At 41.4% G+C, this 21,013-nt stretch overlaps 1 protein-coding gene across 2 annotated transcripts; it reads right to left on the minus strand.

Moving 5' to 3' along the window:
* Positions 1-76: 76 nt before the first annotated feature.
* ARHGDIB (Rho GDP dissociation inhibitor beta) lies at positions 77-18,400 on the minus strand. Of its 2 annotated transcripts, none has more exons than XM_082665538.1 (6): positions 18,224-18,400; positions 9,215-9,395; positions 8,427-8,510; positions 6,467-6,543; positions 2,990-3,053; positions 77-752 (listed from the first exon to the last, which is right to left on the minus strand). In XM_082665538.1, exons 2-6 carry the CDS (start codon positions 9,387-9,389, stop codon positions 553-555), a joined length of 600 nt encoding a protein of 199 aa, XP_082521664.1. In that variant the 5' UTR covers positions 9,390-9,395; positions 18,224-18,400; the 3' UTR covers positions 77-552. The 2 variants fall into 2 exon arrangements, with proteins under 2 accessions (XP_082521664.1, XP_082521665.1); XM_082665539.1 differs by lacking the exon at positions 18,224-18,400 and adding an exon at positions 17,991-18,126.
* Between the last annotated feature and the right edge of the window lie 2,613 nt (positions 18,401-21,013).

Consider the following 21,013-nt stretch of genomic DNA (forward strand, 5'->3'; position numbering starts at 1 on the left):
GGAAACTCATGAATGGGAACCATCCGGTTACCATATTTGTTTGAAGGAAGAAAGCAAAGAAATGAAGGTCTCAATCTGATCATACAACTGTTTTATTCTTGTGCTCTTGTGCTGTTTACAGTGTCTCCCAGTGAAGAAGAACCCCAGGGAATGTGATTAGGGACCTTCAGTGAGTCAGCAGCAGCCACAGGAGAATCCAGGGGTAGGAAGGAGATACAGGGACCCAAGGCAAAAGGACTGTTAGTGCTAGTTTGCCCATTTCCTGGCCTCTAGTTGCTCGAATGGGAATAAGAGAGGGAATATTAAATGATTGTCTACTGGGATGGAGAACTGGGGAGATCTGGCTATGAGAGGGGATCAGAAGCGTGGGGCAGGATTAAAGCCTGGGTTTTAAGCATCTTGTTCGGGGGACCACTGTGAGAGACAGTGTGGGAGAGGATGCAGCGATAAGAGAAGGTGGAGGTTGCTGGAGATGGGGCTCAGCTGTGATCAGGGAGGAGGGACGGGGCTCTTCCGGGTGGCAAAGGTAGGGAAAGGGATGGGCGGAGGCGCTCATTCTGTCCAGTCCTTCTTGATGGACAGGCTCCACTCCCAGGTAAGGTGGTCGTGCTTGTCATCATCCGTGAAGAAGGATTTGTTGTGGTAAGTGCCTCGAGCCAGCATGCCCTTGGGGGCCTCCTCAGTTGGAGTCAGAAACTCATACTCCTCTGGCCGAGGCCCGTAGCTGCCAACCATGAATGTTGCTTTATCCACTGGGAAGAAAGAAAATTCATTAGGGTGAAAGCCTGGTAGAGGGAAAACAAACACTGCACACTGAAGAATTTGGAGCACAGCTCACTGTGATCAAAGCCAAGAGCAATGGTTTCCAATCATGGCTAAATACCAGATTTACCTGGGGCAACTTTTTTTTTTCTCTTAAAAACATTTTTTTTTTAAATTGGAGTTTTTTTGAATAGTACACTATTCTTGGGCTTCCCTGGTGGCGCAGTGGTTGAGAATCCGCCTGCCGATGCAGGGGACACGGGTTCGTGCCCCGTTCTGGGAAGATCCCACATGCCGCGGAGCGGCTGGGCCCATGAGCCATGGCCGCTGGGCCTGTGCTCTGCAACAGGAGAGGCCACAACAGTGAGAGGCCCGCGTACAGCAAAAAAAATAAATAAATAAATAATACACTATTCTTTGACCCACTCCCAAATGTTAGGGACCTGCTGTGGGTCCCAAGCATCGGTGTCTTTAAAACACATTACAGCTGATTTTGAGATTCAGGAAGATGGGGAATCAGTGCCCTAAATCCATGGGGATCTAGACTCTTTTTATGGAGATGTAGCAGATTATACCATAAAAAAAAATCCCAGGTGTCAAAAGGTACAAACTTCCAGTTATAAGATAAGTAAGTCCTGGGGATGGAATGCACAGCATGGTGACCATCGTTAACAGTACTCTAGTGTATATTTGGAAGTTGCTGAGAGAGTTGATATTAAAAGTTCTCAACACAAGAAAAAAGCATTGTAACTATGTGTGGTAATGGGTATTAACTAAACTTTTGGTAATCATTCTGCAATATATACATATATCGGATCATTATGCTATAAGGCTCAAAATGATACAATGTTATATGTCAATTCTATCTCCATAAAAAAATATCTCAAACTAGTTGAGACCTGAGTTCTGGCTTCAGCTCTGCAACTACCTAACACTTTGGAGCCTCTCTTTCTTTTCTATATAATGAACTTCAAGGGTCTTCTATATATAAACTATCATTCTATGAACAGTTGGAGGAGATAAGGTAACAGCTGGGGATCAGAATGAACAGAATTCATGGATGGAATAATTAAATGGAAAGGAAAACCCAATCATTTGGTAAAAGCAAAAAATAGTGATGAACTGGGACAGATGGTAAAAATAGCCAACCAAAGTTATTAATAGGTAACTGGATTATATACTAAGAATAGTAGGGATTAGAAAGTATAAGTAAAGGTAGGTAGGCAGGCAGGTGACATTTAGTTAGCTGTTGTTTTGAATAAGCTTGGAGGAACGGCTACAGACACCTCATCGACCTCTTGCCCGAGTGAAGTACCACAGTCTTTACGCCCAAAGGAAAATAATAAACTGAACTATTTTTTCATGAGACTAGGTATTGGAATGATCAACCGAGATCTTTCAGGTTAACAACCTTCTGTGGCATTTGAGTCACTGAGTGGTTCTCTATGTCATGCAAATTGATCAGTGCCTTCCCTAGCCCTCATTGATCCATTCGGAGGAACTGACCTACACATTATTGTTTCACACTTCTGAGGGATGCTGTTTGACACCTTCAGGTAAAAGGGAACTTTACAAGTGCTTCCATCAGCCTTCCACCGTTCACTTCTCCCTGCCCATATTAATGGAAGACAACTGAAGACAGGTTCCCACGGCATGTACCGCTTAGGTACAACTTGTCGAGAAAACTGCACGTTAAGTCATGTGATATTATTTGTTTCAGTTACAAAGCTATTCTCGATTCTAGAAAGAGTACTTTTTTCTATTTCTTTGTTTATGAAATTGAGCACTGTCCCTACCCCTCTGCCCCGCCACCTGCCCCCCGTATGCTGCTACCGCCTCCCATCAGATAGATCTTTCCTATCTTCGATTTCTGTGACACCCAGGTTTTATACTTGTGAACTGATTTTTTTTTAAATTTTAAGACTACATTTATGTACTTTGATTCAAACGCATCTTGGTTACTCTTCCCCTTTATAAGTAATAAAGTTGAATTCCAGAAGCTGAATGCTGAAGGTTAGTGGCTGACCCAGTCTTAACTAAGTTTCCTGAATACAGACCTTGCCATTAATATGTAGGTCAGAAGTATATGTGTGCCTCTTGTAGGGTGAGTGTCCACAGCTGTCATCAGATTCTTAAATGAGTTTAGGGCCAAAAGTTGCTAATAACCTGAAGTTTAAGTGTCGGTGAGAAGCAGAGTCTGGGACAGTGGAAAGTGTTGATACTTTACCTTTCACCCCAGTCCGGTAGGTGTGTTGAACATATTTCAGTCCTGACACAATATCCCTGTTCACCTGTAGGTGGGAAGGAGTCAAGCGATTCAGATTAGAGAGGATCTTTCATTTTCCCTCATCTTTCATGCTGATCCTACCTAGCTGAGGCTTCTCTGAGGACAAAAGGACTGAAGATCTGGTTCAGAATAAGTTACTACTGTCTTTTAGCGCGGTGATGAGGCAGACATTGGAGAGAGGAGGTCACAAGACTCAACGTTACCAATCTGGTTGTAACTGTCTAATACTGTGATTTTTGGTGTCGGGGATGGGATGTAAATTACAACATTGTCTCAATATTCTTCATTGCATTTGTCCTTCCTCAATGGTTCAGAGAATGGTCTTGATCTCCCCTCCCTGATATTACTGGCCAGAAGACCATCCTCATTTTAGGTTACAAAGGTACCCATGGAAACTATTGTGTAAATATCTGAAAACTCCTAACTTCAGAAATGATCCACCTAACATATGAAAAACAAACAAAGAGAAAAGTTGTAATGGAAAATCAGGTCTAGAAAGTGACTTTGCCTGGAATGTAACTGTGATTGGAGTCTAGAGATGAGGAGATGGGTCACAGGAAAACATCCCCCTCATATGTAAATAATGGGTGAAATCCATTTGCATCTGTATTTTGGATGGCTGTCATTTTCAGACGTTGTCTGAGACCTTGCCACTTTCCCAAGCCTTTCAAAGAAAATTTACTAAAGCAGAATGAAAATATAGACAGCCCAAGCACTTTGTTTTTCCATGATTCATTCTACCTAGGACTGAACTGGTCTTTCTGTTAATTTTATACAGTGGTCATGTTTATACAAACAAATTAAAGTGGCTGTGGCAGCATTAGCTGGACGGCTTGTTTAATTGTTCACTGATGTAAGAATTAAAGCTTCTTAAAAATAGGTTCTCCTCGACAATAGGTAGGACTCCCTTTTTGTTTTGGACAGAATAGTTAAGGCAATCTGTCAGCGCTACATTTTGTTTCGTTGGCAACGAGGTAGCATAGCCGTGAATACTGCCAGCTGAGGTTTGAAACTGTCACTCAGTAAAATCTGTAGCATGAACCTACCAAAAGCAGACAGAAAGAAAACAGCTTCATTGAAGAAACTGTGGTGAAATGAAACCCGAACTTTCTAATTCCTCTGATTTCCACATGTGACTCATAGAAATAGGAAAAATGAATGCATCTTTCTAGAAGTCTCTAAGCTGGTCTTCTGGGCCTAGTAGAAGATGTGGTCTGGTGGTTAAAAGACCAAAAAACAGGAACGGTGGCAGAGTAGTAAATAAGGGCTTCAAAATAAAGAGACTCCTGTTTTTCTACTGCTCAATAGAGTGTTCACTTAACATAAATATGGTTGAGACAGACGAAAGAAAAGTATAAATATTCCTAGTTATTCTCTTCCTCTGCCTGCACATCCCTCCCAATTGTCTTTTCCACCCCAGGAAAAGACAGTTTACTGGGAGCATGAATAAAAGTGAGAGCCGGGCTTCCCTGGTGGCGCAGTGGTTGAGAGTCCACCTGCTGATGCAGGGGACACGGGTTCGTGCCCTGGTCCAGGAAGATCCCACATGCCGTGGAGCGGCTGGGCCCGTGAGCCATGGCCGCTGAGCCTGCGCATCCGGAGCCTGTGCTCCGCAACGGGAGAGGCCACAGCAGTGAGAGGCCCGCGTATCGCAAAAAAAAAACCCCAACAAACAAACAAACAAACAAAAAAAAGTGAGAGCCATGGAAATCACATATACCACATCTCCTTGGGAGGCAGAAGGAAAAGGGGAAGAAACTAAAAGAACCATCCCAGTTTTTGGAGAGTGTTGTTAAGTTTTGAGGAAGAAAGAGAAGAACTTTGAGAGCAACTAAGAGAGTTAATGAAATTCTAGAGTGTGTTACTGGTGTTATGAATGCAAACTTTCTTGGACATTTTTCAAGAGACATCAGTAAAGATTTAAATCACTTTCCAATGACATATTTTCAGTTTGGAACTGGTGTTTCTTCCTCGATCCACGCTGGGACAGGCCACAGGGAGGTTCGACTTTATGTGGGTTACACATAGAGAGTGATCTTTCCCTGTTAGAGACAAGGCCAAATCTCTGAAGTGGATGGGACTTGAAATCTGCTTTCTGTGCCCACCTTCTCCATCGCCTTCATGTGTAATCCTGACTGCCGAGGACCCAACCCCGGCCTTGCCACCCGTGGCAGAAGCCCACGCACCAGACCTTTCCTTCTCATCTTATTCACATCAACATTTTCTTTTTGAATTTTATTTATTTATTTTTATACAGCAGGTTCCTATTAGTTATCTATCTTATACATACTAATGTATATGTGTCAATCCCAACTGCTTATTAAATTGAAAAATTAAGGCAGTAGCATTAATGATTCGAAATTGGACTGATGTGAAACCCATTTGAAGACTCTTTGGATACAATGCCTTACTAAACTCTCAGGTGCCTTAGTAATAAATACAGGAAACAAGTAAGTGACTATTATAGAGTGTCTATTACAGAGTAGGCATCAACAAATATTTTCAGAAGGAAATTATTCTGAGGCATATTTGTATGTGGCGGGGAATGATTGTCCATGGACCCTGAATCATATCCTGAACCTCAGAGAAAGAAGGGCTGGTGTGCAAATAGAGAGGGCGGATGGGGTCTTTGTTGGTGGAGCCCAAGCCCTGGAGGAAGTGACCAAGTGGGAGTGAGGGGCAACCAAAGCACATATAAGCCATTAAATGCAAACAGTGAATTTCTAACTCATTTGTTTTCAAAGTCAAGGTTACTTTTCTCCTTGATGTTGGTTGCTCACTGGGATACGGGCCTATTCATTCTATGTCAGTTTATCTCCTACTTAGTTTTGCTCTTACTTGTTTACCTGCTCTACAACTAAGTTGTAATTTCCAGTTATTTACCAAGCACCACACCCCCTGAATTTATATATCCTTGAGCAATTAGAGCTGAGGCTCTAGCTGTTCTATTTTCTTTTCCTGTTAATTGATTCATTCGTTTATCTATTTCTCAATAAATAGTCATGAAATATCTACCATTTAAAAAGTTTTGCTTGAAATATTGCAAAGAAGGGATAGATAGTCTCTCCCTGTCTCAAGGTGTTTAGGCTGAATAGGGGAGAAATGATACACATGGTATATAATACAAAGTAATGTGTGTCTTGTGGATGGGAGTATTAGAAGGTCCCAGGAGAGGGATCCCATTGGCTTCAGTGATCAAGGGAGAGTCCAAGGGAAAGGTCCTGGCTGGAAAAAGGCATGAAGCAAAGGTGCACCTGTAACAGGTAGAGCCCAGGATTGGGGAGAGGACAGTCCAGGGAAAAAAGAGAAATAAACAAAAAGTATGCCAACGTGATAATGCAAGAAATTTGATTTTTTCTTCCTCTGATTGTAGGAAGGATTTAAACTTTATTAAAACATACAAAACCAGATACTTACTTTGAAGTTAATTTTGACTCTATATTCAACACCTTCTTTTAGCACAAAGATTTCTTTTTTGAGGGCTTCCAGATCCCCTGTAGAAGTGGATTTTGACAGAGTTAATTCTCCTCAGAAGGACATTCACAAGGAGATGAATGAAATTGAAGCTCCAGAGCCATTTGCTGGGCTCCTCAGAGCAACATGGTCCACATGGTCCTCAAGTCAAAGAATGTCTGAGATTAGTTGCTGCACAAACACACATTTGAAATGCCTGAAATCTTGCAGCCAGATGTGAAAGAAATGTGATAGAGCTTTTCCCCAAGTTTGACTGCAACCTTAAGGGTATGTAAGATGTTATGGTTAAAGACTCTGCCCCCACCCCTCAAATAAAGAAATAGGAGAAAAATATTATATGAGTGCCAGCTATTTTTTTTTGTAGATTTGTGGTGTTTTCTAGCTTTAAAAAATGTACTCATTTGGTTCCTTTTTATCATTCTAAAAAAATTTCACTTTTGTACTTAATTTTGCTTTTGCATTTGCAATTTCATATTATTTTTCTTAAGGAAAAGGAAACATCACTTAAGTTATAAAAGCTTCAGGCTCCATAAAACTGAGACCTGCCCCTAATTAGAGAGGTGATCTTTCTCTGCTCCTCTCCCAACGTGATCCTGTATAATTTGACATTCGGGGTGACTGTGTGTGTGTGTGTGTGTATGTTTTGCACAATTCTGTGCACCTGCTTCATGTACAGAGTTGGTACCAGCATCCTATGTATACATCTGGGATTCGCCTCCATAGCTTTTTTGTGACAGAAAACTGAATTTGGTTTTCTTGCTGCTGGGAAAAGAGGACAGAGACCAAGTTTTCCTGCAATATCATCAAGCCCTTCTGAACAGAGCAGGTTTCCTTAGCACTAATTCAGACCTTATCTTGCAAAATGACGGTTGTACCTGGTAACTTTACACAATTTTGCACAGGAAGAGGTCTGAGGTCCGATGAGAGAGAGAGAGAGAGTTTCTCTCTTGGAGAATGCTAGAACGTGGAGGTAGCTGAATGTATGCTCTAATGATTTCGCTTGAATAGGAAGTGTGTCTTAACCTCCAGTTTCCTCTCTCTGACAAAAAGCCCATATAAGGTAAAGAGTGGATGTGTCCTGTGTGAGGGGAACCACCTTGCTGTTAAGCCTACTGTTCTAGAGTCATGCTTTATTCTGTCTCATGAGTCCAGTTTTTGAATCTAGTAATAATTTTTGGTTTTTTACTAAAGACCTGCCTTTCATGCCCCCAACCCCTAGCTCAGTGGCCCTTTCCTCATTCCTCCCATTTGCCAATTTTCCCCAAATCAGCCACCTTCCCCGGCTCTCCTCATTTCCTCCAGACCTAAGTCTCAGGAAAGGACTTGACCCTTGTCACAATAAAGTGAAAGAAAATAACATGTTAATTTGTACATCTTTAGTGGGGGAAGTTGCTTCTTTAAAAGAATCAGAGCTTTAAGTTAAACAATGTGTATTTAACAGTGGAATTCCTAGCATTATTCAGGAGGTCTTAGATTTCTTCCTGTCTTCGGGTAAGTTCTGTAGCTGATGCAAGGTCAATATTTTCTCTGATGTTTAGATTGTATAAATATTACCATTTCAGAAGCATACAGCTTGCTTCTTAACATTTCCATCAGCAGTCTTTTTACACAAATAGTAATTCTCCTGCTACCATGTGGAGATAAAAATCTGAAGTAAATATGATACAGGTAGATATATCCAGTACTTACACCTGACCCCTTTTCAATTAGAGACAGAGACTGGGCTTTTCATTAAGCACAGTAAATACTGTGAAAACTATGATTTGTGAACTGGACTCAGCATACCTTACTAGAATTCACTTTACTAGGATTTTTCTCTTTTTTTGCTGGGACAGAGGACAGAAACCAGTTTGCCCAGTGATGCCATTAGGCCCCACTAAACAGAACAGATGTGTCCACTTACCAGTGAGGTCCATGGTGATGGGTCCTGGGGCACTTTCACAAACCAGGGTAAGACGGGTGACAGTGACATTGGGGGCTGTTGGGTCTGCAGGATTCAAAAGGGAATGTAAGCACAGAGAGGAGGTATTTGCGTACTCATGTGTGTGTGTGTGTGTGTGTGTGTGTGTGTGTGTGTGTGTGCATTTAAAGTAGGAGAGAGACAAGATAACGAAGAAAAGGGATATCTCCATCTGGAGGAGAAAAGAAATGGAAGTGGCTGATTCACCATGCTTGGTCTTAGTGGCCTTATACATTCCAGTGATGCTATTTCTGCTTCAGGTCCTTGTAGGTCCATCTCAATCCTCAATAGCAGACATTTCCTGAGTGGCTATGGGTACTCTGCTGGTTAGTCACGGCCCATCCATATCTTTGGGCCATGTCTTAGTTCGCCATTGCCTATGTGTATGTGGAAGAGATGGTTATTTAGGTAAGGAGTGAGAAGGAGAAAGAGAAGAAAAAGAGAGAAGGTGAGCAATCGTGGAGAGAAGACAATTCTGAGTGGTAGTCTGAAATTCCTTCTAAATCCTCCCTATGTGTTATTTTTATCTATGTCAATGTCAACTTGCACCTTATCTCTGAAAAAAACTTAATTATCTGGTCCATAACTTGATTCGGCACATAGAGATTGCACCTCACTCACTTAACCCTGGAAGCACTTGGTACACTTTCCTTTGCAACTGCTCCTGAGTAGCTGAAATGTCTGCCTTGTCAGTGCCCCTTCACCTGCCCCGCATCTCGGCACACACGCACCTGCTACCACAGGCCCGTCCCCCAGGAGCGTTTTCTTGTACTTTGCTAGACTTTCATCATCTTTGTCCATCTCCTGCAGCTCCTTCAGGGACTTCTGTGGTGGAGGCTTGTAATTGAGCTTGCCATCCAGCTCTTCATCCTCCTCCAGGTGTGGTTCTGGGGCCTTTTCAGTCATTTTGATCTAGAGAGAGAAGGAGGGAGAGAAAGAAAGAGAGAGAGAGAGGACGGTCTATTAGCCAAAAGTCAGTGGATATGAACAATGTTTGTGGGGCTGTTCTTAGCATTATTTTTGCCCTAATGAACTTGTGTAATTGTCAGTGATTTTCCAGATTTTCCCCTAATTCAGCCTCATTGTATTTCACAAAATAAGAATATAATGCATTCCAGGCTTTCCTTTCACATGCCTGAATGTTACCATACTGGGATGTGTCCCTCCTGTTCACTGAATGAAACTGACAGAAAATAAGTAACTCTTTGGGAATCCTGTAAAACAAGTGAAACAACATAGTACAGCTGTCCCGGACCATAATGAGTGGCCCTAGCTCATATACTTATAGAAATTATCACAGTCCTCCAAATCCAGCCAGCCTTGCCAGTGTCAAAGTGCTCAGTGTATACAATCCCAGTTATGATGGTTTCAAGCATGTGCTAAAAACAGTTAGCTCTTTCCCATTCATTGAATCTTTCCCTGAACTCCTGCAAGAGCTCAAAGGTAACTCATGAGAAGTTGTAGGTCCCTGTGATACCTGCCTGAGTGTCTGATTGGTTTTCACCCAACACTGCTAATAATTCCTTGAGCACAGGTACTAAGTGTTGTGTTTCTCTTGAATCTCCCAAGACACTGAAATAGTTCAGCCATTTTATAAGCGTTCATTCATTGACTTAATAGGTTCTATATATAAAGATCTTCTGTTCTTTTGAAATGACACAAAATAGCAAAGGACTCTAAATTCCTCCAGACAAATTGTAACTGTGTCTTTAGTACTTTCTATCAATTTCCACTTCCCTTTTAGTACCTCTCTACCCTCTCGAGATTTCCCCTGACTGACCTTATGCTCTAAGACCTCACCTGGGCATACTCTGGGGTCTGTCTTCTTTCATCATCATTTATATTTACTTGTTTTGTGTTAAAACATTGAGGGAAGATCTAATAAAATTATTCACACATAAGTGTTGATGAATGAATAATAAATTTTAAAATTATTCCTCTTAGGGCATGTATAGTCAGAGCTTTTCAGAGATGAAATGAACCTTAGAGGTAATATATTCCAAACCCTAATTTAATCATTGAGAACCTTGAAACCCAGAGGTTAAAAGAATTGCCCAAGTTCACATAGCAGGGTGAGATGCCATGTCTTAATAAAGAGGAAGAAATCTCTACTGGAAGAATTTCAGGCCCCATGGCTGGAAGCAATGGAGCTATTTGGGGGAAACAAGGGAGATATTTGGAGAAGGAGATAATGTCCTGATTTCCTTTTGCTCTGCTCTGAGGGTAACTCTCTTCCCTGTTTTGGGTAAAGGCTTTAGTGCTCGGAAGTGGCAGAACACTAAGTAAATACCTATTACATCTCATCCTGAGTGACTCTTCAAATCTCTAAAAAGTCCCCTGAGAGTGAAGCTGTGTCTGGCCAAAATCAGTTATGGTTTTGAGTCTCAATGTCACTATTATTGGCAAGAGGAAGAAAAATAATTTGGAAGTGAAGCCAAACAAAAGCAGTTTTAACAGAATAAAAAAAGGGAAGGAAAAGAAATCATATCTCCTGGCTCATCCATCCTCTTCCAGCAAAATAACAAGCCAAACACTGTGACTCTTGGATCAACTCTGAAAACAGTATTGCAATGCCCAGGTCCACTTCCTGTGTAGGAAGGAAGCATGTAGGCCTGTTCCTGTGGCAACTCTTGCTTCAGCTACAGAACCAGCTCCACTCAGAGTTGAGCCTCTAGAGAAGATCACAATAAACAGAGTGACTAACTCACCTCATGTTACAAAAAACACTCAGGGAAAGTGAATGAACTGGTTGGAAAAACAATGAAGGATACAGTGGGTGGAGGTTGTAGGTTGTGGGTAGTTTAAGGACAACCATTAAGTCACACATAAAGAGCAACCCAGAGGAGACTAATCAGATGAGACAGGTTCTCCTCTGGAGCCTGACCAGATATCCAGGGTAGAGGTCACATAAGAAACCTGCAGACAGAGCATCAGGAAAGCTATCTACAGATGAAAGCATCTCAGGCCCCATAGGCAGGACTTTCTGGAATATATTGCTTGGTTCTAACAAGTCATGTGCTTGAAGTTTGACCATGAGATGATGACATCACAGAAAATCACGGTGACTTCAATAACCTAGGGAATTGTAATTCTGCACCCTCAAATCTCAATTTTGAAAGGAGAGAGAGAGAGATAGAGACAGAGAGAGAGAAAGATCTGGTCTAGGACAGCATTTCCTAACTTCTCACAGTGTAATCATTGACAAGTCAATTTATCTGTCATCTAGAGCTTGATCTTTTCATTAGTGAATCTGAGACTTGTGTCACTTTTAAATTTCCTTGATTCATTACAGATACAATAATTGCTCTATAAAAATGAGCCAAAAATTTATTTAAAGGCATTGAAGATCAGAGGATAATGTGGGATTACTATATGAAATTGTAGAAGTCAAGAGGAGGAAATTTGGGACAACATGAAAATAATTTGGTCTAATTATATAGCATAAAAAAAATAGAGATGTAGTCAGATGACCCCAAACCAGTTCACTCTGGAGAGGTGATTGGAAAAAAAGATGAAAATGTCATAATTTGGCAAATAAAGGACTGGAAACCACTTCTTAGGGAAAGGCCTTTTGAAAGCAAAATGAAGGTCACAAATATATGATGAGCATCTAGTATTTACAAGACACTGTACTTTAGCACATACTGATATTTGTTATTCTCCAAAGTGGAGAAGACATTGGAGGAAGAGCAATCTAGCCATACTAAAAAGCCCAGCTTGTTTGACTGACGGTTCTTAATCTTTTTGGAGATTACAAAGCTCTTTAAAAATCGGGTAAGGGTCATGGTCCTTATAAAAGGAAAAAAAAGCCAATGAAGTTGTGCACGCAGTACAGGGGTTCATGGACTCCTGAAGTCCTTTGTAGATTCCACTGAAGTCCATGATTAAGAACATGACCTTGAAACTGTAACTTTTGGAAACAATGAAGCAGAGCGCTGAGTGTTAAAGGGGAAGCTTGCTTGTCTCCGAAGCCTGGCCAGACCAATGTCACAACTCAGCCTCAAGCCACGGATCCTGTCTGTGAACCTGAAACGTTGGCCCTCAGAAGCAGGAGAAGAGACCATGTAACATCTGGATCTGACCACGAGCCCAGCAGAAGAGCGATAGTGCACAGGGGGCAGTTTTAGGGAAGAGTTCTGGGTCAATCTATTTGATTTTGGATAATTATTCCCTCACTGAACTAGGCCTCATCATGCATGAGTTTTCATTCTGGCTTTGCCACTAACTAGCTGTAACCCTGTGAGCAAATGTTCCAACTGCTGTGATCTTCCCTTCCTCATCTTGGGAAGTGAGGGGTTAGGGCAGACCATCTCTAGGTGCTTTCCTTTTCTAAGGCCTTTACCTGTAGTCAAGTGTCAGCTAAATTAACATTCCGTTACCTTATTTCACTGGTGTATATAAGAGACTACCTACCTCTGTTTTACTATTTCAAATTTATGTGAATTCCCCAAAGATCCTACATTTTCAATTTCACAGTTCATTTCCGGGGAACTTCAGATTCTCCCAAAGTCCCAACTGGTTTATATATCTTGACAATGGTTTCCCAGGCTACCTGTGTGTGTATATTGAATTACAAATACAATTTTCCTTTTCTTATAATTTTTACTGTTTTTTTTTTTTTTTTGGCCGCACCGTGCAGCTTGAACGATCTCAGTTCCCTGACCAGGGGTTGAACCCGGACCATGGCAGTGAAAGCCTGGAATCCTAACCACTAGGCCACCAGGGAACTCCCTCATTTTTCTCTTTTCCATTTTATGGGTGCTGCTGAAGTGAAAATAGTAATTTTATGGAAATTCCAGACTTTTTTCTAATCTCATCATCTAAAGAACAGCTGGTTTTGTAATTGATGATAATAATTCTAAGAGTTATCAGACATAAGTGCTAAATGCTGTCATGAGGATTATCTCATTCAGTCCTCACCACAACCTGAAGGACTGCGGTTATCACCATTCCCTTCTACAGACCGGGAAACTAAAGGAGGGGTAAGTAACTTGCCCAAGAAGACTTTTTGTGAAAGCGGCAGAATGAATATCTGAGCCCAGGTGGTCTGACCTGAGGCTCTATGCTCTGTCGCTCCAGCTCTCTTTATTAAGAAGTAATCATGAAACTGGAGAGCTCTGGAGAGCTTGTTTGATCATTGTGGGAATCTCCCTGGGGGGTGCACAGGCAGAGGTAAGTGCTGCTTTGCAAAACTCTGCAGGGCGGCTTTAGCAAGTCAGGGAAGTGTCACCTAAAGAGGGTTTTCAGTGCAACTAGGCTCCACGTCCCCTTGCGCAAGTCACTGAACCTCTGCTCCAGTTTTGGCCTCTGCAAAATGAAATCATTGTGTTAAAAGATCTCTGAGACCCCTTCACAATTCAGTGACCCTAATGCTCCTTAAGTTAAAGAAGGCTGTAAAACAAGAAAGGGAAAGAGGAAGTGGAGGTGAGGTTGGGGAGTACCCAGCCCATCAGCACAGAACGTTCTTGTTGGGGTCTGCTCACCTCCCTCTGCAGCTCACCCCTGTTCCACAAAGAGCAGGGTTGTTTTGTTTGTTTGTAGGTTGTTTTTGACTTTGGTTCTTTACACAGTAGAAGTGAAATGGAGAATTATCAATGTTATATTTCATAAGGCCCCAAAGCACATATGCTTTTTTTTTTTTTAATGTGCTCACCACTCTACTTATCTATTTCCTGCTTCACAGATGCCTACACATGTGAATTTTCACAGCAAACCCACACACACCCATGTTTAGTATTCAGTGAAACAGTGCCAAGATTTAGATGGGCTGAGGCAGCAACTTAATCCTCTCAGGCTCAATTAAAATGCCAGATTAAATTAGGGTGGGTACTCATGGCATGAGTGTAACATAGCACAAATCGGTGTTTTCGCTTACAAATTCAGTGAAATTTCCAAGACACTGAAAGTGAAATGCACTTAAGAATTTACCAGTCTCCAGGATGGAGCACACTCTACTGGTTCATTAATGCAGTTCTAAATCATTGGAGGGCAAGAAAAGGTAAAACTCTTGAGTTTAGATGAAACAAATCACCTGGTTAATTCATAGAAAGATGACCCTGTATGTCTCCTGGAACTTGAGCTTTGAGACCGATGGGCCAGAAATTCAAAATATGTATCCACGATTGACTTTTTATGGGACTTAAGCCAGTTATTAACCTCATTGAGCCCAAGTTTTTCCACCAGTAAAGTGGGAATAATAATCTTTCTTTACAGGGTTGAAGAGTGGGAGAAAACATGAAAAGTTCTTGGACTGTCCTGGTCAACAGTAGATGTTCAATAACACTCTATTCCCTTCCTCTCCTCCCTTCCTGGTGCCGCTGTCTGTTTTGCTACAGTTTCAGCTTCAGCAAGGTAACTGACTGTCAGACACCAATGCTTTCTTTTGGATCTGCAGTGTTGACAAGCTCATCTCCTTCCTTCTTAAAAATAGATCTTGTCTCTTTGAGGAGTACGAAAGAGACAAGAAGTTCTGGGAACTGCAAGGATTGTTTATGAACTGAGTCAGCCATAAAATGGGACTGTCACTATTATATTTCTTTAAAAAGCAATTTAATTTTAGATTCTATTTATTGCTCCCTTTCATAAGTGAAGCCAAGGATCACTCTGTGAATGATGGGAAATGACAGGAGACACTAATGGAGCTAATGGAGAGAATTCCCTCTGGCTCTGGAGCAAAGTACAGTGGAGACTTAACTCATGCCCCGAAGTTGCCAGCTGCTTCTTAGATGCACAGGCCGGGAGTATTAGATAGAAGAGTAAAGTGGAGGGAGAGAGAGAGACAAATGTGGAAGTCACAGAAGGAGGGGATTTCCGTCAGAGAAGTACCTACGTGAGCATCAGCTTTCCCTGTCATCTTCGTTTCCCAATGTCCAGGATATGCCCACTTTCCCCACATCTGGGGTTGTAGCTTTCCAGCAGGTCATGGAGAGCTGGACCCTCTCAGGGCTAGTGGAGGAGGATTTCGGTCTGCTTTGCTGTCTACGTGGTAATTTGGCTCATTTGGGGAATCCAAGTTTATCCTTCGGGACTCCAGAAGCTGTCCTGTTTCTGGCTTCCTTTCTGGTGTGTCACTATTCCCTAGTGACCGAGAGGAATTGGTGCTTCCAGGGCTTCTCAGAGCTGCTCTTTACCACCCCCCACCAAGAACATCTGAAAGTGCAGTGCTGGATAAGAGGAACCAACCCCATGCCTGAGAGGACAGTGTCTTGTTACACTGTCTTGTTACAATAAACATTAAGATCAATCAGAGGAGGGTGCAGGTTCCTAGAAGCAGAATTCTTTAGCATTTCCCTTGAAAGAATTATTTCCTGAGAAATAATACATCATTCCTTCCTGGACATTCATAGTACAGTTGGTCTTCTGCTGATACTGAGGGCGCGGGACTCAGAACATCCATGGATTTTAGTATCAAGGAAGAAGGGGGGTGGTCCTAGGACCAGTGCCCCGTGGACACCCAGATTCATATGCAAAAGGAGAGAGAACTCAGAGGACGCATTCATCTTTCCTGAGCCTCTACTGTGTGAAGTCACTCTACTTCCACAAACATTCATTTTAAATAATCCTCAAAGAAAACTGCATTAAGTCAGCCATTATTGGGCAAAAGACTACACTGCAATTATTCGATCCATTCACAGAGGTTTTAAATTAAGCATGAAAAGTTAGACAGAAGTAGAGACAATTTTTATAAGCACAAATGGTGAATATCAGCCCCTCTAAGAAAACCCAAGTGAATTTTTACAAGCTCTGGCTGTGGAAACCAGAGTGTGTGCAAACCAGCAGGGAGGGACTCAGTGATTCTTCATTGAATGGATAAATGTTGAAGTTTCAGGAGTAACATGAGACCCATCTCTGGGGGTGCCAGTATGGACTCTAACCCAAGATCCTGGGTGACAGTAACACTGACCCAGGAACAAGGATGCCCAGAATGTGGGATTAAAGAATCTTTCTTCCACGGGCATTTCCTAAAATGTCCCTCTGAGGCATTGTAGCTACTGGTTCTTTTTTGCACCAGTGTGTGACCTTAGCCAAGTCATTGAACACTCCTGAGCCTTCCTGTCCTCACTGTGTCCTCTCAGAATTCAGATTTATAAATTTCTCATACCAGATCTGACCCAAAGAAGGCCCTCCACGTAAGTTGTTTCTCTTTCTCTATCTGCTTAGTTTTTACTCCCCCCAAGGCATCTCTCTTCCTGCCAGCTGAAGTTTGGAATTTATTGTGCTCCCATGAATTGGTCGGGGCGCTCATCTTTCCATCTGATCGACTCTGCTGTTCTGAGCTTCCACTGAAAACAGAACCTTGACATTGCTCCGAGGATACTTCCTGAGGGACAAACTCACGGTCTCCCAAATAAGGACCGAATTCCAATGCCTGGAAGATGCCAGCCTTTGTTCGGCTAAAACCTGGTTATTCCGCGTGTGCTGGATCTGTGCGGTATGGATGGGGAATGAACTATTCTCTCAGAAGTCCACACATCTCAGGAAATAATAAGATGATCTTACTATGCCTGTGTCATATCTGGATTTGTGAGGGATCTTTCCTTATAAAGGTAATGAAACAAAGCAATGGCGAAGGTGAATGATGGTTGCCTATGACTGGACTCTCTGGGGCCAGCACAGACCGCTTGATTCTCTTTGCTTAATCATTCCTGCCCTGAGGCTCCAACATGCTAACCCTGAATTCAGTGGTTCTTGGTCTCTACATGAAGGGGTGACTATGGGACCTCCATGTAGGAGAAATCTGCATTCCCCGACCCTGAGCAGAACAGCTCAGAGTTTATCAGACCCATGCCACAAGTTACCCTAGGTCCAGAGTTTAATTACAGACCACTTTCTAAAACATGCTGCCTAGGACATCCTCTAAAAAGGAAGAAAGTATTTCCGGTCACACCTAAAGCACTCCTCATGGCTGCCAGATTCAGACCCTGACATTTTGAAGGCCCACTGACTGGGGGTCTTATCTGGATTTTTCTAGAATGTATCTCTTAATAAATTGTTTGGTGTCTTCTGTGTTTGTTTTGAGTTCTCTCAGAGGTAAAGAGCTGGTCTTTGGCAACAACAGCACTTATCTTTTTGCCCATCTCACTGGCTCTTGCTAATGGTAGAAATGCTATCCCTGTAGAGTGATGAGTAAATAGCCATGCTCCCCCTTGGATAATTAAATCCCACTGTACCCTAGGGGAGGCTTTCATTATGCATTTCTCTTACATCCCCAGAAAATTCTTCAGTGGAAAAGAGCTTAATATTTGACAACTTTGAACCATTTTTTTCTTTTCAACCAGTCCCTTTAAAGTCTGCCTATAAACAGGAAACCACACATCTCCACCCCAGCAGAAACCCACCATCCACCAACGCGTTTCGTATCAGTTTGGATCTACAGTCTTTTTGCTTCTGAGCTTGGCCAGATGCCGGCTCCAGCCTTGTAGGAACCTGGCCAGGCGCGCCCAGTGGGTACATTCAGAGCCTTTTTCCAGGACATCCAGAATTTATCTCCTGGGCTGCAGCACTCACCCTCCCTCACCGAGCTGCCTCCCCTGAGTCACTGCTGCCACTCCCGCTCTGCCGCTCTGACTTCCCCTTCTCTGCAGCCTCCTTAGGTACTTTCTTTTCATAAAGTTTGTTTTAAAGAGGCACAGCCCCTCTCAAAAAAATAAACCGTAGAGGACTATAGTCTGGTGTAGAGATTCCTCCATTTGTCTGTGCTCACCTGTAGCCTCCCCTACCCTGAAGGTATTTCAACTTACATTCAAGGGTTCACGTCTCCGTCCTGGGTGCCTCTGTCTCTCAAGGCTGACTTCTGAGCACTGGCAGTTAGAACAGGAAGGAAGTTGTGAGAAAAAAAAAAAAAGTTTTAAACCTACTTGAAGAGGAAACCCTGGGCTGTCTCAAATCCTGTTCCTTTGCGCTGTGTATCTCTTGATCAGCCAACTCTGAACAGCATTCCTGACGATTCATGGCACATGTGAGAGCATGGCCACCACGTGAGCACGGATATACCTCAGTGTTCAGACAAGGGTCTGGAGCTTATAACTGTGCGCCCTATGGATAATTGTGTGGATATGTCTAAAACTCAATTTCCGTGCATACGCTTCTGAGGCAAGTAATCTAAAACCAGTAGCAGAAAATTCACATAGACCTTACTTTGTATCACTAACTTCTGTTCCTTTGGGGTCTCTGCCAGCTTCCTTATCAGCCAGATATTTTGAAAGTTAGCTGGTAGTGAATGCTGGGTGCTAAGACATTATGAATTTTAACTACATGTATTTAGCCCTAAGTCTTAACATTTGTCCTCAAACTGAGCTTTAGGTCAGTTTCGGTCATAATTTCAAGATGTAGCGTGTATTCCAGCACAAACCGTCAAATGTTATTTATTGTAGTTTTCACTAATTTTTCTTTTAAATTAAAAGAAGCCAAAGCACTGTTTTGATTAAACCTCGGAATGCATTACAAAATAAAACTTCATTAATTCATAGTCTTCTAACTGAGAACTTGTTATAATTTAACAAGTGCTAAAACTGTCTTTGTACCTTATTTGAGGAAATGGCTTGTGAAGTAATTTAAATGGAAACAAGTTGCAGAGGCCATATTTAAATCATTTGCGGGAACAAACAGTTTTTAAAGCACCCAAGCCACATTTTCACTAGACGTTTCCATTGTTGCTGCCAATAATAAATGCTAATTTATATTAATATTTCAATATTCAGTATTTACATTGTTCTAATATGTTTAGAGCTGACTAATTATGCAAACTGACATTTATTATGAGAAACTGACATTTATTTTGTAGTCATTTAAATGTAGTGCATTCTGTTCACGTCATTTAGTAAGTTGAGGTCACCAGCTGGATCTTACCCTTAGTCAATGGAACTGAAATAAGTAAGGAGGTGGTGGTCATTTGATGGGAGAAAAGAGATTAATCTAGAAAAATATGAAAAGGAAAACAGTATAGAATTAAAATTAATAAAAGTGAGGAAAACCAAATACAGATTTAGTCTATAAATTTCAAAATGCTGTACATAGGACATAGCCTTTGAAACAAAGTATCTGACCGTATTATAAATAAAAGCGAATATTAATTTACACAGAAGATAGTAAAGTTTGTAGCTCAGAGCTCTCAAGAAGGGACATATTTCTTCTTTCAATAATATTTTTTGAGCACATAATTCCTCCAGGTATTGTTCTAGACACTGCATCTAGATACACTGTTTATAAATACAAGGTATCTAGATACAGCCGTAAGCAACAGACAATCTCAAAATCTGTGCTCTCTTGTGGAATTTATGTTCTAGGGGAGACAGACAATTGAAAAATAACATAGAATAACATAGGTAGAGTTACCATATGATCCAGCAATCCCACTCCTGGGCACATATCCAAAAAAAGCGAAACCTATAATTCTAAAAGATACATGCACCCCAATGTTCACAGCAGCACTATTTACAGTAGCCAAGACATGGAAGCAACCTAAATGTCCACTGACAGATGAATGGATAAAGAAGACATGGTATATATATATAGAAGGTATATATAGACATGGTATATATATATATGATGGAATATTACTCAGCCATTAAAAAGAATGAAATAATGCCATTTGCAGCAACATGAATGGACCTAGAGATTGTCATACAAAGTGAAGTAAGTCAGACAGAGAAAGACAAGTATCATATGATATCACTTACATGTGGAATCTAAAAAAAATGATACAAATGAACTTATTTACAAAACAGAAAAAGGCTCATAGATGTAGAAAACAAACTTATAGTTACCAAAGGGGAAAGGAGGAGGGAGGGATAAATTAGGAGCTCGGGATTAACAGATACACACTACTGTACATAAAACAGATACACAACAAGGACCGACTATATAGCGCAGGGAACTATATTCAGTATCTTGTAATAACCTATACTGGAAAAGAATCAGGTGTACAGAAGGATCTGTACACCTGAAACTAACACAACATTGTAACTCAACTATACATCAATAAAAACCAACAACAGAGGTAGAATAAATTATTTGGAACAAGAAGGATTTGAAAACTTGGGAGTGGTAGATTCAATGGATTCCACTACCCATTTCTCATGCTCTTAGGGAAGCCATCACTATTCAAAAAGGGCATTTTTTTCCTTCTAAACCCAATATGTCCTCACAATTTTTCTCAATGCACTGCTTTAGGCACAGACATTGGAAGGTATGGAAACCTCTAAAAGTGTCTGTAAAAGAAATATGTATGTATGCAGTGTGTGTACGTTTATTGGGGGAGGAGAGAGAATTCATAGCTTTCATCAAATTTTCAAGGAGGTCCGTGACCTCAAATGAATTAAGAGTTGCTAATGTAGAATAGAGCCTCTTCTTGATGATATAATGATGGACTTTCAGTAAGTAGGTGGACAATTGCCATATTCTTCTAAAATATCTTCCAGCATCACAGTCAGGGTTGGGATCTACCTGAAATTACCATTTCTCATTTTCTTCTGTTGCAGTTCATTTTTCACATGTATTTTTTATCTGATGAGAAAACTGAGATTAAGAGA

This window comes from Grampus griseus, assembly GCF_964374135.1.
Source record: "Grampus griseus genome assembly, chromosome: 11".
Lineage (NCBI taxonomy): Eukaryota > Metazoa > Chordata > Mammalia > Artiodactyla > Delphinidae > Grampus > Grampus griseus.